The following is a 26,137-nucleotide window of genomic DNA, read 5'->3' as shown; positions in this document are numbered from 1 at the left end:
TATTCACAGATAACATGATTGTCTATAAAGAAAATAAAAACATATTTGAGAAACAAATAAAAAACCCACCAAATTTTTATTAAGTTAAAAAGAAATTATAGAGCCTGGTGGTAGTGGCACATGCCTTTAATCCTAGCACTTTGGAGGCAGAGGCAGGCAGATCTCTTTGAGTTCGAGGCCAGCCTGTCTACAGCAAGATCCAGAACAGGCACCAAAACTACACAGAGAAACCCTGTCTCGAAAAAAAAACAAACAAACAAATAAATAAATATGTATGTATAAGATCTATATGAAGAAAACTCAGTTGAAAGAGAGCCAAGAAGAGCTAAGTAATAGAGTGGTATCCCACGTACATGGATAGGAAGATGCAACCTGGTCAAGATTTCAGTTCTTCCCAACCTGATGTATAGATTAGTCATAATCCAAATCAGAGTCCCAGCAGGTGTTTTGTAGTTATTAACAAACTACTTCTAAAGTTTACACTGAGAAGTAAGAGACCCACAAAAAGCAGTACATTATTAAAGAACAGAATGAAAGGGCTGCCATAGCTGACCTTGTGGCTTACTATAAGGGTACAGTCATCATGGCATCCTGGCATTGTCAAAAGAATAGACAAATAGACCAAGAAAAAGAATAGAGAGCACAGTTTAGACCTACTGTGAGGGTTAATCTTTATTTTCACCTTGACTGGATTAGAATCACCAGGTGTGTCTGTGAGGACATTTTCAGGGAGGTTGAACTGAGGAGGAAGGTCCCACCCTGAATGTAGCCGGTGCCATCATGTCGGCTGGGGTCCTGGCCAAGGACCAAGCAAATGGAGAGCCAGCATCCACGTCTCTCTGCTTCCTGGTGCTGCTTCTCCAGCTGCACCATCCCTTGTCACCATGAATTTGCTGCAGTGACAGACTCTACCTGAAAGCTCTGAGCCAAAGTAAAGTCACTTGTGCCCAGCATTTTCTTACATGCCCATGCGCGAGGGTGCGCGCACACAGTCACACACACCCAACTGTACATGAGCATGTATATACATATGTACAAAAGAAAAATAAAAGGTAAGGATGTAAGAGCACAGAAAATGACTTACGCTACTAGCAAAAGCCAACACTAGATCAGTCCAGCTAGAAGCTTCTGCATTCTCACACTTCCTGAGCAACTCCAGAACCCAGCATTCCCAGAAGTCAATGCTTATGGAGTTTTGTCAATGGCATGGTAAGACATTTCAGGTCTCGCCTGTGGCAAAGAAGCTGCTGCCTTCATCTTTGCCAACAGTGGTTTCCAGCCAGGCTACCCCAGGGACCGCTTCAGCACTGACGTCTGACTCCCCTCTTGCCAGCCCAAGGTATGTGTGTGTGTGGGGCTACTACCAATATAGTTTCTTCCTTAAAAACGAAGAAGAGATACGGAAACTTGTCTGCTCTAAGATTAAAGCTCACAGATAAGTTTGGATGCCTCTGCTTAAGGACAGGCTGTACCCCAGGGTTTTCAGAAACTGGTTCCCTTCTCTTAAGGAATGGCATCTGTAGTGTACAGGAGTCTCGAGACAGGCAACTGTGTGTTTGAGATTTCACTGGAATGAACTCATCATGGGCCCTCAGCAGGCACCTTCTGGTCTCGGCAGCTGGAAGGACTGTCCCAGCTAGAGTGCATTTGGGCTGTTGGCAAGGCAGCTGGCCAAAGCCTGTGCATTTATGGTCTTAATAATAAGGATAATTCCTTGCACTCAGTCTGATGCCTGAAAGTGGATGCTTCTTATATGTTTGCGTTGGAAGCTTCTGGCACTGTGCTTCTCAGGGAGGAAGCTCCTCATTTGGAAAACCGTTGGAAGACGTCTGTGTGGTCAAAGGTGTCAGCAGAAACCAAGGACCCAAGAAGGGAAGAAATTTGGCAGGAGGTGTCTCAACAAGCAAATGGAGAGAAAAATGGGTCTGGAAGGGAGGCGAGGAGGAAAAGCTAATGGAGGTGAGGCAGAGAGAGGCTGGGATTAGTGGGAATGAGCCGAGGACCATTAATCCTGCTGATGAAGAAGGCTTGATCCCAGCCTCATCAGAAAGCAAATCTGCCTACTAACTGCAGGCTACTGAGATCACAGAGGCTTTCTGTGGGCTGTCATGTGAAAAGCAAAAGGACCCCATGCTTCATTTATGGCCCACTGGGGTATGGGACAAGGGCTGTCCCATAGACCTTTCCGTGACGATGAGGCGCCATCCAATATGGTGGTCTCTGGTCAGGTTTGCAGTGCGGCCAGCACAAGTGCTAGAGGCCCGAGCTCTTGCTTTGTTTAAGTTTCAAAGAGTTAGATGCTGTACGTGGCTAAAGACAGCGGCTGGAGAGCAGAGGGGTAAGGAGAGACCGCACAGACGGCATCAGGGGCCCCAAGGCAGGGCGACTTTAGACCACAACCTCTTGGGATTTGACCACATCTTGCAGGCGGCTTGAGGCTACCGTTAGGAATGGAAGTGAGGTGCTGAGGTGGAAGGACAGACTTTAGCCAGAGTCTTCTGAGTAAGAGCTCAAGGAAATGCCAAGGTGACCACAGAGCTGCAGAAAGTTTTGTTTGTTTTTAAATAGTCTCTACACCAATGAAGAGTGTTTGTTTTGTTTACTTCATGATTTGAACTAAAGGACGGCTGTTTGCATCTGGACACAAATTTCCAAGATGGATTCATGACACCAACAGTGGTGATCATAAGCAAGCGGTAGTTAACATACATGTGAGTTGCTAGATGATTAAATTATTTTCCGTCTACCACTGACATCTCACCTGAACCTTGTTTTCCCGCAAGGCAGCTGAGGCTTAGGGAGTCTGCATGATAAATTCTGAAAAGTCACCCAAGCTGCCCCTCTTGCCACACCTATCTGGCCTTTCCATTGTGGTCACTTCAAGAGGATGCCAATGCAAGTCTGGAGTCACAGGAGTCATGGAATTTCTCCCTTCCCTTACTGCTGGGTCCGAGCCCCTCACAGCAGTGTGCTGGATCCCATTTCTAATTCCTCTTACCACTGCCTAACTCAGGACCTGCTATACATTAGAAGTAGTACCAATTGCGGCTGAGGGCCCCGGGACCACCAATGTCATAATCCAGGGCTGTTTCCCAGTTTCTCCATGCACACATTACCAAGCCAAATGCCTCTTTGATCCCAGGCTCACCGTCAGACATGGAATGCACTGTGTACTTGTATTTGCCTCTCACGGAAGATGCATTACTTTGTGCAAGTTAAATAAATACGAAGGAAAGACAACAGAGGATGTCAACTTCTTACTTTATAATGCTCCTGAATTGACTGACATTTTTACAGCCACGTATTACCAAATCCTGTGGATTACTCTGTTCTGGAGTTTGATTTGATATTGTTTTGTGATAACTGTGAGGATTTTGCAGCAAAATATTACAGCAAAGTCATTGAAGTGTTTATTTTAGTAACTTCATAAAAATAAGAATTAGGATGTTTTAAAACTGTGTGTTGTGGGCAGCGATGTGACTCAATGGCCCCTGCCACCAAGCCCGAGGGTCTGAGTTTGATTCCCAAGACTCACAATGGAAGGAGAGAACTCGACTTTGACAAATTGACTCTGACACTCATCTATCTATCATTTATCTATCTATCTATCTATCTATCTATCTATCTATCCATCATCTGTCATCTATCAATCTATCATCTATTTATCCATCATCTATCTATCATCTATCTATCTATCTATCTATCTATCTATCTATCTATCTATCTATCTATCTATGTCTCACACACACATCAAGTAAGATGTAGTTTTAAAAAATTTAAAGTATATGAGTTATTTAAAGTTGATGGGGGAGGGGGCAGGGGTGGACCAGGACCAACCTGGGGAGGTTAGACTGACCTTCCCGAAGCTGGCAGCATTGACAGGCTGGGTGTCATTCTTCTCACAGAAATCCAGGTAGTGCATGTAGAGGGCACTGCGAGGGATGCAGACGCCTTCGGCAATCTCATAGTTTTCCTCCAGCCTAGAGGAATAAACACCCAGTGAGAAAAGCAACAATGGTGAACCATGTCAGCTCCCCTTCCTTCCGGTCTCAGGCCTCAGAAACAGTTCTGTTCCTCCGTGGTGAGAAACCGGGGCCAACATGGTGAAGAAAGGGTCACCCATAGGATCAGCAGGTCCCTCTGCATTTGGTCCTGGTTGCTTTTCCAAATTCCCAGCTCCTCTCTCATGAGCTGACCCTGGCTTGGCCACGCTGACTAGCTAGGTCCCTTCAGACCTTTAAAGCCGGGCTAGATCTGCAGGACCCTGCTCAGCCAGGCTCAAATCATGCATTCACGGACTGTGTGTCAACACCCTGGAGATACTTGGCTTGACAAGTAGAGAGGAAATAATCTGAGAAAACACATGGGCAAGCAGAGGTGGCACAGCTGAACAGTCACTGGTCACTGTCAAAAGGGAGACTTTGTGATCCTAGTAGAACTGACTTCTGACTACGTTAGGGTCTCCTTCCTCTGTGCAGTTTCAGGTTGATAGTGCTACATCCGTACTTTAATGAGTGCAGGTTAGGGTTCTGTGGGAGAGAATGTCCACTCTCAGACTGGTTCAACCTCTTTGTTTACTGGTTGGTGACTGTGAGCAGGTTATCTAAACTTAGTTTTCCTTCAGAAGTGATGACTGATAATTGCCTTTTAGGGTGGCTGTTGATATCAAGCAAAGTGGTGGTGGCAAGCATTGTAAGCACAGGGCCCAGATGTCCTGTGAAGGACGTTGGAATTCCTCAATTTTCTTTTCCATAAGACACTTTAGAGTACCTATGTGTCCCAACTCTGTGATAGGCATTGAGAACGTAGAATAAATCTAAATAAGTGTTGAAGGTTTTTAAAAAACCAAACAGCAGAATTTATGCATCCAAATTTCTGCCTCCAATGACATCAACCTGTCAGAGTTAAATACCTCTTCTAACCCCACTGCGAGGACACATGACACCTTGGGGTTTCTCTTTGGATTCTCCATTCAGAGCCTCAAGCACACACAGCTCATTAAACTCACCAGCAGGAAACATGTCTCCTATGACCATTGGATTTTTAGGGAAACCACTCAAAAAACAAAAACAAACAAAGCAATCTGCAATCAAGTTTAGGGGATGAAGTGATGAATACCTGTTTCCCCCAGCTTTGTTTGGTTGTTGTTGCTGTTGTTGAAATGAGGCACGATTCTTAAGCAGTGGAATAGATGTCCTCAAGTAGCTTTAAACTCACTCTGAGGGCACTTGCCAGAGAAGTGGTCCAGCACTGTCGTAACTCAAGTGGAACGAGGACACGGCCTCCCAAGGTGCCTTGGAAGGGGTGGCACTCACTGAGCTCATGCCAACATAACATTGAAAGAAAAGCCGCGCAGTCATTTCAAACCTCATGTATGAACCTGACCCCAGGGACTCAGGCAGATGGCAGAGCCTAGTGCTGAGGGGACCCAGCCATCCAATCCACTGCCCTCTCCTGGGATTGGGCAGAAGGAGTAGTTCCTGCTGATTCTCAGGTTCCAGTAAATATCTTATGCAATCTTTCCTAGGTGACCAAATACCCCGAGACTGGGGGAGTATCCAGTCACCTCAGAATCCCTGAAGTCCCACATATCCCTTGGCACAGGATAGGTGCCCGGTGTTTGATGGATGGATCATTTAATCATTTATTCATTCAACAAATATGTATTGATCTTATCACTTGCCAGGCACTGGGGCCAATCATGGTAGGCAAAATGGTCTTTGATGGCGTATAGTGAACAGATTCACAGTCAACAAGGGATAAAGATGCGATCTTTAATTCAACGCACATTTGCTGAGGGCTAAGCAGTGTTCTCAACGTAAGGAAACAGATTAGCGTGGCCCCTGAATAAGGATGATATGTGTACTCCTGAAATGTTCCACATTAAAAGTATAAAGTAAGGACTAAAAGTACAAAGTAGTGACTAAAATGAAGCCCTTCTACACCAATGCATGTGTCCTCGGTGTCACCAAGTGGAAGTCCACCTGTGTTCCACCAGGGAAAGCGGCTTCATGTACAGGACAGGCTTCTTGGGTTTGTCCTGAGCTTTGCATCTGGGATGAATGAAAATCAGTCTACAAGCTTAGCCAAGACCCCTAACTGCCACTCACAGCGCTGTTTCCCTGTAACTTCAGAGGCCCAGCTGAGGCTCAAACTTTATAGGGACCACGTAAGCAAGGCGGCTGTCACCGACGGGGGCCTCACAGACAGGCTTTGTTTAGCCTGAGCAGCAATGGCTCAGCTTTTAAACCCCAGGACTTTACACAGAAGAATCTGGATTCCTGGCTTCTTATGAAAAGGCTGAGGTCTGGCAACCCTGGACCAGTATCCCTCATGACAACAATTGGCCAGGGTGACATGCGCCCTGGGGTTGGCCAGAGTCCTCGTGCCTCCCCATCTTTCTTACACCAAGTCTCTTCTCTGTTCCTTCCCTGGCTCCTGTGGGCACTTGCTTTGGCATCAAACATAACCTCTGTCCTGGTTCACTTTGGGGAGAAAGACACACAAGAGTAAGACTGTAAATCTATAAACTCCTGACCACAGACGCTGTGACGAGGGAGACACTGGTTAGTGCGCAGATGGGAGTGGGTCTCACTTTCACAGAGGACTTGGGATTGAACTTCGAAACAGCAAACAACAGCTCATATTCACAGAGTGCGTTCTAGGTGCCAGGCACTGGGTAGCCAGGGTTTAATTCTCATGATAATCGCATAAAAGTCAGGCATGTTGACACATGCCTGTGACCCCAGCACTCAGAAGGATGGAGTGGGGATATGGGATTTGCGGTGAGTTTGGGCTCCCACAGTGCGTCCAGGCATGGCCTGGGCCACATAGTGACAAACTGACTTAACAAGAAAACCCAAATGAAGCAAAACAAGATGGAAAAACCATATGAGGTAGGCATTATGCCGATCTTTCAGGTCGAGAAACTAAGATTCCAAAAGTCGAATTCGTTTGCTTATGTGACCAGTAATTAAGAGAATTTTCTCACTAGAAAACCTATTCTACCACAGTAGCTGGCGGAGGCTCCAGGCAGGCAGAACAACAGAGAGCAATAGATGTGTCCTGCGCTTTGAATGATGGGAACATCTGCCTGAGTGGGGTGAGGGGCTGGCCGAGGGGGATCTAGAAGGAAAGAATGGTGAGGACTGCGGAGAATCTTTAAATGATAAGCAAAGGAATGTGGCTTGGGTGCTCTCCTCACTCCGTGCTACCATAAAATGCCCTTTCCAGAAGATGGTGGGGTAGCACGCAAACGACTGAGGGGCAGGAGACGCTGTCAGGTCAGAGCACAAACTGCTCTTCCGTTCAGAGGACCTCGGTTCTCGGCAGCCATGGCAGGCAGCTCACAACCTCCTGTAACTCCAGCTCCGGGGATCCAACACTATCTCTTGACCTCTACAGGCATGTATACACACACACACACACACACACACACACACACACACACACACACACACACAGAGCACACATTTGTACAGATACACACATACACATAATTTTGTTTTTAAAGAGGATTGAAAAAAATAAAGACTTGCGGATTGATGAGATGGCTAGGTTTGAGAAGTGCTTGCTGTAAAGCATGAGCTCAGATCTCCAGAGCCCATGAGCATGGAAGTGTGTGTATGTAACCTCGGTGCTGGAGGTGCACAGCCAGGGGACCTCCGGGGCTGACCAGCCAGCGTTCCAAAGGATGAGTTGCAAGTTCGGTGAGAGACTGTGTCTCAAAACATAATGTGGAGAGTGATTAAAGAAAGTGGGACAGGATACTCGATGCCAACCTCTGGCCTACACACACAGACACACACACACACACAGACACACACACACAGACACACATACACACACAGACAGACACACACACACAGACAGACACACACAGACAGACACACACACACAGAGACACAGACACACACACACAGACACACACACACACAGACACACACATGCACAGACACACACACAGAGACACAGACACACACACACAGACACAGACAGATACAGACACACACAGACTCACACACACACAGACACACAGACACACACACACAAGACTCAGAGGCAAGAAGACCTGATTCCTTCTAGAATGTTCTATAAATCACAATAATAATGTTGATGACAAAGGTTAAGAATATTAATGTAAAGTTTATTATGTTCTGTTAGCTGATAACAAAGTGTAAAAGAACACAAGAGAGAAAAAAAGTAAACCCCACAAGTTCCACCTTGGACCTTTGAGTGTTCCATTAAACTATTTCCCTAAAGTAACAAGGGTTTTGCCTCGATACTCCAGGCCCCTGTGTGAAACGTTTTCCATTCTAATCCACAGACACGAGGAGTCAGGCAGCTGGGATTTGTTGGAGAGAAGAAAGTGTCCCTTTGTACTAACTGTGTTCTAAGTTTATTTTGGCCTGAAAAATCTATGGAGTCGGTGGAAAAACATGCTCCTCAAGCCATTCAGAATCTGTGTGTGGGACACTTTTGCCTGAGAAAGCACCTCCGCCCTCTCAAGGGACAGGAGGAGCATAGTTAAGGTGACCCCACCTCTGTGGTGGATGACAAGCATCACCAACGAAGTTGAGTTAGTTGGTGTTTTTGCATGGATCAACAAACACACGGGACTAGTTTGGAATCACTATGCTAGTTCTGGCGAGAAGTATTGGGCCTATGCTTTGTTGACTCCCATGGGAGGCCTGCTCCTTTCTGATGGAGACAGAAGAGGAGTAGATGGGGTCGGGGGTAGAAGGGACGTGGGGAGGGAGCAGGAGGAGAGGAGGGAGGGGAAACTGTGGTCGGCATATAAAATAAAATTTAAAAATTTAATGAAAAAAGAAAACTGAGTCAAGATAGCATACAGGGTAGAAGTCTCCTTTTGTCAGACTGGGGATGTAGGCAGGAACTACGACAGTTCTCAGGTTCCTAAGCTGAAAGGGGGTCCATTCTCCCACTGTCAGAAATGCCCCAAGATGGGCAAAGCTTGGGGGGAGGTAATGTTTTCAATGGTGTTAAAAACATGGATTCCCAGGCTGAGATTAATCTGAGTGCTCAAAAGGCTGAGGCAGGAGGATCATCATGAGTTTGAAACCAGTCTGGACTATAAAGTAATACTCTGCCCGCCCCCCCCCCAGCCCAATTAACAAAAAGCATTGGCTCCAGGTGTATTCCTGGTTTCTTTATTCATTACATATGACTAAAGCCACAGTGTCTGCATTTTTATTTGCTATTCTGTGGTCTGTTTGACTGCTAAATCTGTCCAAGGGATCAAATTGAAATACAGTACCCAAGGTGATAACACAGGACATGAGATGAACCCCTAGCAACAACAAACTACTTGAATCTGATGGATGAAAGTCATAGTTCATGCAGGCTGAGCTAATTAAGCGGTTACCTGTGAAAGGCCAGTGCCTGCTAACCCACTACGTTCTCTCTGCTTTTTGTCCCTGAGATGGGAGCTGCTGAGCATCAAAGTATCCAGGTGGCTCATGACTATGAAGCATTTTAATAAGCTCTGTGAGTGATGGATGTAATTGGCATGGAAGGGCACCTTTGATGCCTGATGGATTCTACAGGAATAGCATTGTGATGCCGTCCCCGAGACTGCCTCGAAAATCTAGAGGCTTGTCGTGTGTACTGAAGTTACTAATTGGAACATCCGCTCCCCTGACGGAGACGCGAAAGAGAGAAAGCAGTTAATTACTTCTCTTCATATCTGATGATGAAATTTTCCCTTTCCTCCCCTCTGTTAGAGGACATCATTAGCCTGACATGGTGGGTGACAATGTTCTATTATTATACCTGGATTTTTTTTATTACACACACACACACACACACACACACACACAAACACACACAATTCTGGACTTCTATTTTCTTATCTTCTATTTAACAGCTGCATTGTATTTGAATTGAGTCATGCTATTATAGACAGATAATGAACTTGGTCACCAGCTAGTGTGAGTCACTATCTGACACACATTTTCAAAGGGAAGGGTTCAGCCCATGGCCTCCTGGGACACAGGGATGCAGGGACGAAGTTTTGTATCAGTGCTCTCGGGGAAGAATGAATGTTGTGACATCTGGAACCTCTTCCCTTCTGAACCATGTTTTACCTGAGGCTTTTTATGTATACATAAGGCTGTCAGTTCAAAGTGTCTACCTCTTCAGTTCTCGCAGACTTATGTAGAAATGCTAGAACAGGTCTACTTCACCAAAGCAGGATTTAAAAACTAAATTCACCAAGTATAACAGCAGAGACAGGCACCACCGAGATCGGAGACTGTATTGTTTGTTTTGTTTTGTTTATATTTCAAGACAAGATCTCACTACGTGTCTCTAGCTATCCTGGAACTCACTCTGTAGACTAGGCTGGCCTCGAACTCACAGAGATCCACCTGCCTCTGCCTCCTGAGTGCTGGGATTAAAGGTGTGTGCCACTATGCCCGGCTTCTTTTGAGATCTGAGGCTGCAATCAGTTAAGAGTTCGCTAAGCAATCAGAGCAGGACAGTGCTCTACACCTTCAATGGTTCCACATTGCCTTCTCACAGAAGTCCAGGTTCCTTCCCTGGGCATCCATGGCCTCCACTATCTGATCCCTGACTGATTCTCCAGCTTTCTTATGCCCCACTCCCCACAGATGCCCCCTCTTCAGCTGTTGGGCTATTGCCTGCACCTGAAATACATCTAGCCATAGTGTACCCATGTGTGTCTAGTAGCCTCGAACCATGTACACAACAGAAATGTCCTAAGATCAGAACAGAGCTGGAAGATCATTTTCTGTGGCATCACAGCTGTCCTGAAAGCAGAGTGGTGGCATTCCTTCTGTGTATGTGGTGATGCAGGAGTGAGGTACCATCTGTGCTGTGGTGTGTGCGTGTGCGTGTGCGTGTGCGTGTGCGTGTGTGTGTGTGTGTGTGTGTGTGTGTGTGAGAGAGAGAGAGAGAGAGAGAGAGAGAGAGAGAGAGAGAGAGAGAGAGAGAGAGAGAATAACTCATGGGAATCAGTTCTCACCTTCTAGCCTTCTATCATGAGGGTCTAGGGACTGAACTCAGGTCCTTAGACTAGGTGGCGGGTACCTTTACCCATCTCAGCAACCCACACACATAAATTTTGGTAGCAAATGACTGCTACTGGCATGTTTATCATATGATACTTTAAATCATGATTTTTTTTTTTTTTTTTTTAGAATGGGTGCATTCCCTGAACTTACACGTTCACACCAGCAGCAACCTTGTCATTGGACTGTGGCCTTTTCTCCTTTGTCAGACTTAATTTCCTCTCATTTTACTCATGGCCTGAGGAGCAACCCGCTCTATGATCCATGCCGCAGGTACTTCTAAGATGCTCACTCAACAGCACAATGGCCTACGGCCTGTGCCTCAGAACAAGCCTGTGTTTGTTGCTAATGCACGGCTCTCGTGGTTCTGTCCACTCTGCAGTTTTATGGGGTTAAGTGACTTGATGGTGGCATCATCTGACAGGGGATGGAGGAATCACTGCCCCGTATGTCCCGAATCTGTAGATCTGGCCAGTCCAGGCAGAGGACTGAACAGGAGCTCTCTCTGCCACTGCAGTAACTGGTAAGCCCAGAGCAGAGAACAGGCTGACCCTCCCCTGGCTGTGCTTACCACTTCCCAGACGCTGGGTTCAGAAACGTCGGTGCAGAGGTCTGCCAGCCTTTGAGGAGCCACGCCTATTACTTACGGTTTTCTTTTAGACATTGTCTAAAAGCATGGTGAAATAAGCTGTCGATGCTTCTGTCTAGGAGGAGGCTGGGGACTGGTGGCCCCAGAGCTCAGGGGATTCGGACACACCCTGTCATGTGCCCTTTGTCTTCTCCATTCATTCCTCATCTCTAACTCTCCTCGCCTTACTGTGGTGAGTGGGACCCCAAAGAACATCTCTGTGGGTCTCCTTACACCCTAGGAGGGGGGGCAGGGTTCTCCACACGTAGCAGCTGAAATGAGCAGAACATCAGATCTCAGTTCCCAGCAGAACCTCAGGCAGGAACCATGACCTGGTCTAAAATATTGTGGTGTTTAGTTTTAAAAGGTCAGTGTGCTGCAGCCTAGAATCACCTGGGGAAAGAACTAGAGGAGGGATGGCCTAGTTCAAGTTGGCCTGTGGGCATGCCTGTAGGTGGTTGTCTTTATTAGTTGGCATCCACTGTGAGTGGTCCCATTCCCTAGGCTGGGCCCTGAGCTGTACCATTTAAAAAAAAAAAGCTGAGCAAGAGCAAGTAGATAGCATGAGTGTATTCATCTCTCTCTCTTCTTGACAGTAGATGTGGCATGACTAGCTGTTGGAGTCCCTAGCTTGACTTCAAAATAATGGATGAGAATTCTAAGTAGAATGAACCCTTTCCTACCTATGTTGCTTTTGAACAGGATGTTTCCTAAATTTAAAGGGGGAGGGGCAGGGAGAGACAGAGAGCATGTGTGCGCACACCTACAGAGACCAAAAGCAGGCATTAGATCCTCTGGAATTGGAGTTGCAGGTGGCTGTGAACCACTCAACGTGGGTGCTGGGATCTGAACCCAGGTCCTCTGCCAAGGCAGCATGTTCTCCCGACCACTGAGCTGTCTCAGGACATTTTATCACCCCAAGAAAACGGGGACAAATATCAAAGTCTGTTTCTAGAACAGTGCCAGGTCTAGTTAGCTACTGGTGATTTGTAAGAACATTTAAAAAAGAAACACTAAATTTATTTAATTTTATACTAATATCATTATCAAGAGCCCACCAAAAAAAAAAGGAGGGGAAACGTTCCCGCCTCCCGATGACCTTTGCCAAGAAAGTGACACCTTGCTGCTTCATCTTCTAAGTACTGGGGGACCTCACTTCCTACGCCAGTGGCTGAGGGTGACACTGCCCCCACCCTGAAGGTGCGCAGGGCTCAGGGAGGGCACAGGAGTGGGTATGGGTGGCAGCAGGCCACAGAGGAGCCATGCATTGGCAGCAGGTCAGCCACCATGGCCCAACAGGCTGCTTTCCATTTCAAAATCTTCAGTGTGAATAGGGGTGATTGTGTGGCTGGGATTCCAGCGGCGCCCAGCGTCCCCAGCGAGGTGGGATTTACTCACCCCCATGACCGAGGATACTGGGAAGGGTTTGGCAGGAGCTCTTTGACAGTGTTTGCCTGTTTTCTGCTGGAAGCCGCCTCCAGATCATGTGGCCCCAGTGCTTTTGGGCTGTTTGGCAGTTATGTTATTTGTTCTCAGGGGAGGCCTGGTGTCTCCAGGGTGGTGGGGAGGGGGCTCTGGAAGGGAGGGGCCAGAGGAGAAGCACATCATTCCTAACCCAGTTCTAGTAGCAAGCCAAATTGTCCCAGGGAGGCTGGGTGCTGTCAGCCTGGCACAGCAGCCCTCCGTCTCGACATCCCCACGGGTGTACGCTGCCACAGGAGACAGAGGACAACGTGAAGGGCCCGGATGCCTCAGACCTAAGATTCCTGTAGAGAGAGAGTCCTAGGTCTGTGTGTCTACGTACTTTGTGCTGCAGGGAAAGATAGAATTGGAAAGTGTTTGATGGGCTGCAATTCCATCACTACCCAGCATGTGTGCCAGCTACATGCCTGCCCAGAGGAAGCCCTCCCCAGGGCGGCCAGAGGTCCCATGTGAAACCTCCTTTGGGGTTCTGTTTATAATTCAGAGGTGAGGTTTGGACAGACCTAAATACCTACCAAGGGGAAAGGGGCCAACTAAATTCTGCCGCTGTTCTCCGCGCAGCACCGTGTGCCACTTGGAAGAGAATTCTCTTCATCTTTAAGTGGGGGGAGGGGGACTCACAGGCATGTGCCATGGCAGATGTACGGGGGTCACTTGTGGGCTCTATAGCTCAGACTCAGGTTGCTTGTTAGCTTGGTGTCAGGTGCTTTTTCCCACCGAGTCACCTCTCCAGCCTGAGGTTAATTCTTTTTTAGCTAATCCGGTGTGACATCACTAATCCGGTGTGACATCACTAATCCAGTGTGACATCACTAATCTGGGTGTGACATCAGGATGTTAAGAAATAAAGTAAGCTGTGGATCTATGGCGTTTGGCCCTCTGTGGGGCAATCGTCTAATGTAGCTGTGTGTCTTTTATAATGAGGACATAAATAAAATAAAATACAAATTAAAAACACAGTGCAAAAACCCCCTAGGTCCATTCGTGTAAATACATACACACACACCTTACTGGAAGGTTATTTTTGAGGAAGACTTTAGCCTAATCTTCAGTTTAATTTTCTAACAAAGAATTGTGTCACTTGTCCCAGTAAGAGCAGAAACAGGAGGCATCTATGACTATATGTATTTCCTGGCTTTTCTAAAAAGCTAGTAAGATCTAAAGCTAACCAGGTAGAGTTAGACAAAGAGAAGAGTGTTGAAAGTGTGCCAGCATCCCTGGATGTGCAGACAGAGCATTGGTAAGTCAGCTCAGCTTAACCTCTGAGCTCCCAGGCAGCCAGAGCGAAAATCGTATGCTGTTTTCTGTGAAATGAAGGATGTATCCAGTTTCTTCTGAGAGACAAAGCTTTTAGACTGAAACTACATTAGAAAAATAACTAATTACTCACAAGGGAATTTTATGGAGGGGGTGGTTTTAAGGTGATGCTCTTCCTCAAGTTTAGAGGAATGTCCCACACGTTCCCCCATCCACACTTCTGTTTTAGTTTGTGTCTTGCTGCAGGGTGTCTGTAGCCCTTGGAACCTGATATATCAGAGGCTGGCCTTGAACTTCTGATCCTCCTGCTTCCCCTACTCACATGTAGGGATAAACAGCACGAGCCCCTCATCTGCATCCCAACATTCTTTGCAGGTTGAACTACTTGAGGTACCTTGAACAAGCCCAGTCTGCTCCCTTCGTGGGATGCTGTTGTTTGTGACCAGACTACTTCTCATGGTTAAGCCATGACTGTCACGGGGAAGAGGGCTTCTGGGGCTGAGTCCTGGGCCTAGAGGAAGTTGTCCTTGACAGGTATGAAGAATACTGCCTTCCCCAAAACAATATGGCTTAGGTCTGCTGATGGACCTCGGTGGTGATGGGGAGCAGATAAGGCTTAATTCTGTGACTGACTTGACAGGGCTTTGTCTCTGAGAGGCTGTGGAGGCCTCAGCACTGCCCGAGAGGTCTGCTGGAGCCAGAGTCAGTCTCCTCCCAGCCCAGCGCCTCTGTAACCTGCTCCAGGGCCACATCATGTGACACAGGCTGACTGTACCACTGTGTGCTCATCCTGTAGAGCAGAGAGCTGGGCTCCAGCCTCAGGCCACTGTAGCCGCCGGTCTGGATGCTCCACTGGCTCTGGTTTCCCGCAGGGCATGATGTCAGGGTGAGTTTGCTGTTACACATCTGTCCACTGGAGTGTCACCTCCAAGAAGCTCTCCTTTACAGATTATCAGAATAGTGCTGCCACCCTGCCCTTTCTGCCTCTAAGTCTCCCACAGCAGCCACCTCTGGTCCCTTAAAAACTTACCATTGTGGATGTAACTCAGTTGGCAGAGTGCTTGCCTAGCTTGCCCAAACCTGGGTAAGCCAGGTGTAGTACCTGATCCAGACTTCAATCCCAGCACTCAGGAGGTAGAGGCCAGAGAGAGTTCAAGGCCAGCCTGGGCTACAGACCCTGTCTCAAAAAAATAATTGTACAGTTCTGCTTGCTTCTCCTTCATCTTTCTTATCCCATAGTAGGACCAGCCCTGACACATAGTAGGTACTCATCAAGAATTACTTGAATTTAGTTAATGACTGAAGCTATATTAACATACAATATAAAGGAAATTGGAGACTGACATTTGATATTCCTAAATATGCACTCTCAAATCTGCTTTGTCCCATGCTTGCCAATTCGAGGATGAAGTCGGTTCTAGAACCATCCAATTGACCTTGTATTTCAAAGAACAAACCACTGATGAGAACCCGTTGCTGCAGACGTGGAATACAGGAAGGAGGCCTGTCCTGCTCTGGGTGGCCCTCTGGAGAGTCATACAGAAGGGGTGTGCAGAGACCTGCCTAAGCACCTCCCCCATGACAGGCGCTGCCTGGGCTGGGCATTTTGTCCTCAGGATGACACAACTGCCATCCCTTTGCACTGTTATGTAAACTGAGGCAGGGGGAGGTTGAGGACCTGGCTGGAGGCTGTACAACTGGCAACTGTCCCGGCTGAGAGCTGAGCCAGTGTGATGTCAGAGTCAGCCGTTACGGCCAGCAGTTGCCAGGCAGGTGCCCAAGAATCACAGAAAAACAGACCCACAAGGCAGCTTTCTTCAATATCTTTTTGATATTTTTATTCTGAAATGAACGGGTTCAGGTTACTACGAAGACAATGTCGATGTCTTGCATCTCTAGCAATCCTCACACCCAGTATCCTCTGCGTGGATACCTCATTCCTGTTGGCACCACGGCACTTACGTGGACATCACTGGCGTAATATTTGGAGACTGCTACAGAGGCAGGTTTGCTAGGGGAGGTAGATTTAGAGTCCCCCACCCTTTCGGCAGGGATGGGGAGAACAGCATCCCGCATAGCCAGACGGACCTCAGACTTCCGGCACGTAAGGAGAAGAGAGTTTCTAACCCTCTCGTCTCCACCTCCTCCCATGTTCTGGTGTTACGGCACAAGTTACCACATGTGGTTTATCTTGTGTGGGGGGATCAAGGCCAGGCTGCCTGTATGCTAGGCAAGCACTCAACAACTGAGCCAGATCCTCAGGCCACAGTCTTTAGGCTAATGCAGAGATAAGAGGAAGACAGATGGGGAGGGGGGACATTCCGAAGGACGTCAGCTCCCATCACAGTCATCAGCTTGGCGCCACCAAATATCAAAGGTGGCTTCCAAGACTCCTTCTAGGTCTTTTACTTCTTTGTCCATGTGCTCCTTGTCATTGAAGTCCTGCTAGCAAGGTGACTCCAGGGACCCCTGGGTGACAAGGTGGCTGCAGGGACCCCTGGGTGACAAGGTGACTGCAGAGACCCCTGGGTGACAAGGTGACTGCAGAGACCCCTGGGTGGCAAGGTGACTGCAGAGACCCCTGGGTGACAAGGTGACTGTAGGGACCCCTGGGTGACAAGGTGACTGTAGGGACCCCTGGGTGGCAAGGTGACTGCAGAGACCCCTGGGTGGCAAGGTGACTGCAGAGACCCCTGGGTGGCAAGGTGACTGCAGGGACCCCTGGGAGGCAAGGTGACTGCAGAGACCCCTGGGTGGCAAGCTGACTGTAGGGACCCCTGGGAGGCAAGGTGACTGCAGAGACCCCTGGGTGACAAGGTGAGATCTACCCGAATGCCTTCTCCTCTGTCATCTTCTCTTCCTCTCTGCACACGTCATCCCAGAGACTGAAACATGACTTTCCCTACAGTCATCAGCCTCCTTTCCCCATCTGAGATCTTTCCTCAGCCCTTCCCAAGCACCAGGTTGGCAGTTAAAGAGCCCCAGCCAGATCCCTGTCTCCTCCCACCTAGGAAACAGTGGCCAACCAATGACGTAACTGTCTCAGTTTTATTTTCCTCCTCTATAAAATGGACCCAGCAGTACAAAGGCCATTGACTTAGAGTAACACAGGGCATGTCAGGGGGCCCCACACAGAAGCTGGCAAGGAATCGATGTGAGCACCTTCCCCTAGCCAAATCTTTCCCTCCCCTTCGCTGCTGGGTTCCTTTGGGTTCCCTGAGCTGGACTGCTAAGGGGTGACTAGCCTTCAACTGCCAAGGTCCTCCGAAGGAAGGGTCTCAGGTCAGAGAGTGCCAGGGTTCGAGGCCACAACACAATGTTCAAGTACAGCCTTGAAAAGAGGGTCTTTGTATACATTTCATCAAGTCCAGGAGTTTCAAATATTAAATGGAAAGTCACTCTAGAGGACTACTTTTGTTAATGTTGTAGTGTTAAAATAATTCTTTTTTTTTTTTAACCAACTATTAATTCACTCAGGGCTCCTAGGTTAAGGACAGACAGACTTTCACTTCTACCATTTACTAAAACTCCATCCTCTGTAATAACAGGCTGTTAAAACTCAGTTAACAACGTTCACATAAAATCTAATCCTTACCAGTGTTTTGATAACGGGAAAAAATTTACCCCCAAAGAAAAGACATATGAAAACTCAAACCACCAGGCTGGATCTAAGGTGAGTCCTTTGCATTTGCCTGCAAACCAAACAGATTTCTGGCGGGTTACCAAATGCCAGGTAAGCATAACAATGTCGACACAGCCGAGTGAGAGCCTGCCCTAGCTAGAGAGCTCTGGGCGGCCCTGGCTTGCCGAAAGCAGACACTTACCATTGCAGAGTGGCGGGCGTGGAGTGAGGCTTGGAGGCTCTATTATTTTCCTTTTCCTCATCTGTTAAAGGAAAGAAAACGGAGCTGACTTCAGCGGGCAACGGGAGAAAGTCAAAGGCTGCTCGGGAACCCCAAGTTTCAAAAGACCAGGTCTCTCTCGGATGCCAACGCCTCAAAACAACGACATCGTGGTGTTTCCAACATGCTGGCCGCATTGCACTCTCGTACAAGGAAAATTTACTTTTATTTTTTCAAACGAGATCTCACTGTGTAGCCCTCGTTACATATGGAACCTGGAACTTACCATGTAGACCAGGCTACACTCAAACTCAGATCTACCTGCCTCCTAAGTCCTAGAATTAAAGGCTTGTTCTACCACTCCTGACTCAGAAAACTGACTTCTACAGAAGACTCCTAAGTCCCTTTTCTTTATGTGACAGTAGTAGGTTAGTCTGACAAGCTGCCCTCTCTGTCACTGACTCCTAAAATGCATCTAGCCACTTAGACATCTTGGACATCTGTCTCCACGGTTTGAGGACTTAAATATATTGTCTTCACTGACTGCTGTGGACTGAACGTTTGTGTCCCTCCGGTATTCATTTAGGAATTAACCAATCCCCAAGAGTGGATGTTTGGAGGTGGGTCTTCAATTCCTTTGTGAATAGGATCAAAGCCTTTATGAAAGACCCCAGAGCCATCTTGTCCCTTCTGCCTTCAGCACACGCCAAGAAGGCTCCACCTCTGACCCAGGAAGCGGTTCCCACTAGAGCCGAACCTCAACAAACACCTTGGCCTTACGGCCTCCAGAACCAGTTTGAGGTATTTTGTTGGCGTAACTAGGACAGACTTAGACGTTCATCATAGTATGCTCTTCGTGACCCCAACAGAGCAGACAGTTTGGGACTGTGAAAGCTGTGTAGGAATTCTGGAGAGCCAGAAGAGGCAGTATGGCAGGACAGAGTCCTATGGCCTCTTTTGTAAAGGACTGGATAATAAGGTTTTCGGTCCAAGAGAAAAATCAAGAATATTTTGTAGAACTTTTTTTATACTGACTTCAAATTCACAGCAATCATCCTGCCTCAGCCTTCTCGAGTGCTAGGATTAATGTAGGAGCCACTATGACTTACCTTAGAATTTGTATAACAAGAAAGAAAGCAAATCCCTCCCCCTCACACAAATGTGTTTGTCAAAGATTCAAAATACAGTAATAACAGTCACTAGTGTCTACAGTATGTCACACACACACACACACACACACACACACACACACACACACACACACACACACACGTCTACTATATATAATGAGAATAACCAAGTTATTTGGGGCAGGTAACAATGTTTCTCTTAATTGGGATTCTGTGAGCATTCCCCAATATCAAACATCACAAAAGCTTATCTGTAAAAGCTACCATCTAGTAAAAGAGCCATCAGGCCAGGCAGACCCACGGGTTCTTGATTGCTAAGTCCTTCAATGCAACAGTCAGAGCAAAGAATCAGTCTTCACCCACCTGAGAGCTATTAGTCTTTCATCCAAGTCCCAAGGAGAATTAGTAAATGGAGGAGTCAGCATAAAATTTCTTGATCCACAAATTTAGCCCAAGAAAATTACTACAGTCTTAGAGAGTTTCAAAAGAAAATTATAGACATGAATGAAAATAACATGATGAAATTCATTATTTCATATAATTAGTACATGCTGAGAACTTAGCTTTTAAGAAACTGGTTGTCTGGGTGTCATGCATGCCTGTAATATCCAAACCCAGAAAGCTGTGGTAGGAGGATTAATGGTTCATAGTCAGTGGCAGGAGATGATCATAAGGTCAGGGTGACCTGAGTCACCCTGGAACTCCACGACAGAAGCAGAGAACAGGCTCCCGGAATTTGTCTCTAACCTCCATATGCACTCTGTAGCATGCTCGCAACACAAGTAAATGTAAGAGAGAGAGAGAGAAAGAGAGAGAGAGAGAGAGAGAGAGAGAGAGAGAGAGAGAGAGAGAGAGAGAGGGAGACAGAGAGAGAGAGAGACAGAGAGAGACAGAGAGACACAGAGAGAGAGAGACAGAGAGAGAGAGAGAGAGAGAGAGAGAGAGAGAGAGAGAGAGAGAGAACACGGCTAGTTTGGTACCTAGTGGGATGCTGCCTCAAAGATGTGCAAGGCCCTGGGTTTCATTCTCAGCATCTCAAGCAAAGGGAAAAGAAAGAAAGATGAAAGAGAGAAAGAAACCATACCGACCAAACCTACAAATGTACTGAACAAAATCTGGCACAGAACACTGAAGTGGAAAGGAACTAGTCCCTGTGAAAATGGCTTAAATAAGACAAAAATGAAGATGGTCTAAGATGCTGGTGGCCAACAGGGTATCTGCCCTTTTGACATTGTGACACTCGCTGTCATCTACAAGGTCTGCGCTCAAGAACTGTGCAATCAAGCTGCCCCCCCCCAATCTCATAATGTTTTACATAAGTTCATGCTTTTGCGCCAGGCCAATTTCTAGTTATCCTTGGCTGCACAGATCCTATAGGCCACAGGTTGGCTACACCTGACCAACTCTTTCCTAAAATCTTAAAATTGTTTCAGTAAAGTTGAGTCCAGAAAGTATTTTCTCCAAGAAAGCAGACTGGTATCAGCATAATTCTGATTAAAACGTGGGGTTGAGAAAAATGTTTTTCCACAATGAAATGGAATCTGTGAGAGACTCTCTGGACAGTAAAGGAATGGGAAGAGATAGCAAAGCTGTGACTGGGCAGAGAGTGGCGGGCTGAGGACAAGGTCAAAGTCGTGGGTACAGAGCAGGGAGTGACATGGGCTCCCAATGCCATACTGTACCTCTCATTAATAGACCCCAAATGGCTGCCTCTCTGTTTTGAAAGCCGCCCTACCTCAGCTAATAAAACCCATATCCATTGGGTGTTGTCTCCCAAACCACAGTATTAATATAAACACTAAGAGTTCTCGGGCACAAAGATGCCAGAATCCTCAACGGACTCAACACTGTTCAGTGCCTTGTCACCCGAGCCCCTTCTGAATGGTTCTTGTTCCTGTGAGTCTAAATTGGGCATCGTCGGCTGCTTGAAGCCTCCCCCGCATCTGGTTCTGTTCTGCTATGCTCATCTTCCAGTTGAAGCGTCCAGCCCACACCCATCGCCTCTCCTTGAGGGTTAGCTCACTGAGAAGGCAGGTGAGGACCCAAGTCACCTTGTGTCACCTCCTGCCAGGGCCTCAGGACTTAACACTTTCAACTCTGCTACCTATGGTTGTTTAAAACACAACATAAAAGGTGGTTTTACAGCATACTAAAGAACACGGATCTGAGGCTGTCATAAGAATGCAACCAGGGGCTGTAGAGATGGCTCACTGGTTAAGAATATTGACTGCTCTTCCAGAGGACCTGGGTTCAATTCCCAGCACCCACATAGCAGCTTACACCTGTCTGTAACTCTAGTTCCAGAGGACTCAACACTCATGGCAAAATTCCAATGCACATAAAATAAAAATAAATAAATCTCTTGTGTTTTTTTTAAATACAATCAATAAATACATAAAGTAATACTCAACTTCTTGGATTCAGAGAGGAAGTCAAATTATAAACTGATAATTCCCAGTGCTGGTGTGTACAAAGTAAAACTGACAAAATGGCGTCAGTGTATCTCGCAGAGAACCTGAGCTTGGTCCCCAGCACTCAGACAGTGACTCACAACTCCCTAACTCCAGGCTCAGGGCATCTGACACTAGAGACACCAGCCGTGCACACGGTGCACAGACGTGTGCAAGCAGACATTCGTACATATAAAATAAATACTTGAAAACTAGGTACATTTTTTAAAGAATACCAAAATAATACTAACTTTCTTTGAAAGGCGTTGGTGCTAGCCACCACGTGGCACTTCCTACAGGCTGGGTCACTGGAGTCCTCTGAGCACAGCTGAGGAAGTTGTATATAGTTATAAATTAAGAAACAAGGTTGTGTGGAGACTAGACGACTCCCATGGTCCAAACAGTTGGTGAATGTGGGCTGATACTTGGTGCCTCGTCCTGGGGTGGCACTGGTGATATTTAGGCAAAAACTGTTCCACCCAAAGCCATCAAAAGTATGGGCCTTTGATCTCATCACCAAGCAGGCACCTCTGCCTCCAGGATCCTCCTGCTCTTTGGGCCATTTGTGCCCCTGAGCCCAGCTCTGAATGCCTGGGCTCCTTCTCTCAAAGGGTGGCACTCCCCAGCCTTACCCATAGATAGTGACTACCAATCCTAATTCTCCTGAAGGACTGGTTACTTCCTAACTTGCCAAATATTTATTAAATGTCTACTACATCTTAACTCTGTGCCAGGGGCAAAGGCTGAGAAAAAGCAGACACAGCCTCTGCTCTCGTGAGCTCAAATTATCTGCTAAAAAGGGAAAAATCAATTTTCTTCAACAGAGTCTCATTGGGTATACAAGCCACACTTAAGCCCAGGCCCCATGCCCAGCAGTAGATGGCCAACACAAAATGAACTCGGTGGTATTTTTGGAGATTTTTGGTTTGGTTTGGTTTTACCTTATAGATCTTTTGCTTATATATTATGGTTTCCCATTTTGTTTTTGTGTGTTTTATTTGTATGCAGATGTGTGTCTCTGTCTATATTTATGTTTTATGCTTTTTCTTTGGATCTTTTTTTTCTTTTTGTTCATTTTGTCCTATCCTGGTTTGTTTCTATTTTATCTTCTTCTTCTTATTTTCAGATGCCTGTTTGTATTCTAATGAGCGAGAGGAAGAGAGAGTGTAGATTTTGGTGGGTGGGGAAGTGGGGAGGATCTGGGAAGAGTTGGGAGGAGGGGAAACCATAATCAGATTATACTGTATAAAAAAATCTATTTTCAATTTTAAAAAATCAGCTAAAAAAGTTCAAGTTCTGGGCAGGCACTGTGGATGTCGGGTCCAGGGTGCTATGGTAACAAAGAAGGTGGGATGTGAGCCTGGCTTGGGATCTGAAGGAGCCATCAGCCCAAAGCAGGCAGGGAAGCTGTTTAAGGAGATGGAATAGCCCTGGGTGATGGAGACTCTAGGAACTGGCCCAGCCCCTCTGCGGACTTTAGGAACTGGTGCTGCCCAGCCCCTCTGCAGACTTCAGGAACTGGTGCTGCCCAGAGTCTCTGCAGACTTCAGGAACTGGTGCTGCCCAGCGCCTCTGCGGACTTTAGGAACTGGTGCTGCCCAGCGCCTCTGCGGACTTTAGGAACTGGTGCTGCCCAGCCCCTCTGCGGACTTTAGGAACTGGTGCTGCCCAGCCCCTCTGCGGACTTTAGGAACTGGTGCTGCCCAGCCCCTCTGCGGACTTTAGGAACTGGGGCTGCCCAGAGTCTCTGCAGACTTCAGGAACTGGTGCTGCCCAGCGCCTCTGCGGACTTCAGGAACTGGTGCTGCCCAGCCCCTCTGCAGACTTTAGGAACTGGTGCTGCCCAGCGCCTCTGCAGACTTTAGGAACTGGTGCTGCCCAGAGTCTCTGCAGACTTTAGGAACTGGTGCTGCCCAGCCCCTCTGCAGACTTCAGGAACTGGTGCTGCCCAGAGTCTCTGCAGACTTCAGGAACTGGTGCTGCCCAGCGCCTCTGCGGACTTTAGGAACTGGTGCTGCCCAGCGCCTCTGCGGACTTTAGGAACTGGTGCTGCCCAGCCCCTCTGCGGACTTTAGGAACTGGTGCTGCCCAGCCCCTCTGCGGACTTTAGGAACTGGTGCTGCCCAGCCCCTCTGCGGACTTTAGGAACTGGGGCTGCCCAGAGTCTCTGCAGACTTCAGGAACTGGTGCTGCCCAGCGCCTCTGCGGACTTCAGGAACTGGTGCTGCCCAGCCCCTCTGCAGACTTTAGGAACTGGTGCTGCCCAGCGCCTCTGCAGACTTTAGGAACTGGTGCTGCCCAGAGTCTCTGCAGACTTTAGGAACTGGTGCTGCCCAGCCCCTCTGCAGACTTCAGGAACTGGTGCTGCCCAGAGTCTCTGCAGACTTCAGGAACTGGTGCTGCCCAGCGCCTCTGCGGACTTTAGGAACTGGTGCTGCCCAGCGCCTCTGCGGACTTTAGGAACTGGTGCTGCCCAGCCCCTCTGCGGACTTTAGGAACTGGTGCTGCCCAGCCCCTCTGCGGACTTTAGGAACTGGTGCTGCCCAGCGTCCCTGCAGTTGACTAGGCTGAAGGGCCTCAGGTCAAGTAAGACCCATATGCAAGGTGCAATGTCAGGTGGGTGGGATTCCTGGAGCCTTTACTTTCCAGTGCCCACCAGCTAAAGCCAGGGCAGCATCTCTCCGGAGAACCCCTAGGAAAACACAGTTCTGGTCGCAAACACAGCATAGGCCCCTCTGCGCCTCTTCCTTTACTTTCCTCTACCTCTAGGTTCAGATCCTGGCCCCATAAGGTGCTGGTCATGTGACCCAAAGAAGCCTTTCAGTCTCTCACTTCCTCATCTGTAAAGAAGAGACCAGAGAGCACCAAGCACACTGGGCTCTGACCTCCCCCTGCTCAGTGTACGTATGATCTCAGTGCGCCCTGAGCCTCTAAAAGCTGCAGTTTCTCCAAGACGGCCGCCACCCAGGTCACAGCCCTGCAGAGGGACAGGGTATTACATTGGCTCAGTGGCCCCATAGCCCCTCGTCCTCTCCCTAGCAGGGCCCTCATCTCTGGGTAGGATTACTACTCCACGACTGTCTTACCCTGTTCTGGCTTCTGTAACAAAATGCCACAGACTAGATGGCTTATAAACAACACAATGTCCTTTTGCACACTCCTGGACACTGAGAAGTCCAAGATGATCAAGGTACAGATTCCACACCTGGTGGGGGATCTCTTCCTGGTCACAGGAGCTGTTTAGCATGTACCTTACTCTTTCTTGTGGCAGAATGGGTGAGAAGCTCTCTGCAGCCTCTTTTATAATGGCGCTCATCCCATTCTCGAGGACCCCCACCCTGATGTCCTAACCAACCCCCCAGACCTCCACCTCTAAATATTATCACTTTGGTCGTGAAGCATCAGCATTCAAATTCTGGGATGACACAAGCCTTCAACTGACAGCTGCCTTGCTGGGCTACACAGCCTGGAGGGCACAGACCTGGCGGCACACCACACCCACACACAGCAAGGGCTCAGAAGTGTTTGTGGGATGAAGTGATGACTTGAAACACACAAAACTAAAGGCTGAGCCCTTCCTTCGCTCTGGCTTCAGAAAGCAAACCTAGAAACAACAGCACATGAAGGCCATACATGGAAAGAGTACGCTAAGCTCTTCTCAGAGAAGACAGCTCTCACAGCTGCCCTAGAGAGTGGAGGAGTCCACCCACACAACACCAAACGCAGCATTTACGGTGATCAGTGTTTGTCAACACCGGAGGAAGTTATTAGCGTTTTCTCCTCTTACAACGGAGGAAAGGGAGGCCCAGAGAAGTGCATTGATTTGTCTAAGGTCACGACGTGGCTATTGGTGGAGCAAAGACAATGATCACCCCTCACTCTTGTCAAAGCCTCCCAGACTCAGCCATGGAGAGCCTGGCTTTCTTTCTGGCCTGTCGTGATGGGCTGACGGTTTAAAGACCATAGTTCTTACCTGCTGTTTCTCCCTAGAGGTGCAGCCCCTGTGCTGATTCAATTTGCCATAACCAGGTACCTACTCTAGAATATTTCCTGCCTTGAGGCTGATTTGCAAAGTTTAATGTGGTGGGAGAAAGTCTCTAAATTAATTAATTACCTCTTCAACTCAAAATAGGGACAGTTCAAGTTCATGTGAGTCTCGAGTTTCACTTCCAAGTTCTAATTCTATTTCCTTTCATTGTGTTGGCCTGCCCACACCTGGCCAGGCCTCACCTGTTGGGGACGGGCAGTTGGCAAATGTTTCATTTCCCCTAACTCACCTTCTCCTCCAGCTTCCTAA

The 26,137-nt window shown here is 47.7% G+C and overlaps 1 protein-coding gene across 3 annotated transcripts in view; it reads right to left on the bottom strand.

Annotated features, from left to right (window-relative positions):
• Window positions 1-26,137, bottom strand: part of Rfx4 (regulatory factor X4) — a 150,134-nt gene that overhangs the window by 89,996 nt on the left and 34,001 nt on the right. For all 3 annotated transcript variants that reach the window (XM_028883627.2, XM_037196897.1, XM_028883629.2), the window contains exons 3-4: window positions 18,243-18,303; window positions 3,857-3,980 (exon numbers count right to left, since the gene is read on the bottom strand). In XM_028883627.2, the coding sequence (XP_028739460.1) occupies window positions 3,857-3,980; window positions 18,243-18,303 (185 nt within the window). The remainder of the gene's footprint in view (window positions 1-3,856; window positions 3,981-18,242; window positions 18,304-26,137) is intronic.

The sequence above is a fragment of the Peromyscus leucopus genome, chromosome 18 (assembly GCF_004664715.2).
Source record: "Peromyscus leucopus breed LL Stock chromosome 18, UCI_PerLeu_2.1, whole genome shotgun sequence".
Classification (NCBI taxonomy): Eukaryota; Metazoa; Chordata; class Mammalia; order Rodentia; family Cricetidae; genus Peromyscus; species Peromyscus leucopus.
Note: the sequence above shows the minus strand (reverse complement) of the source record. Positions and strands in the feature narration are given on the sequence as shown.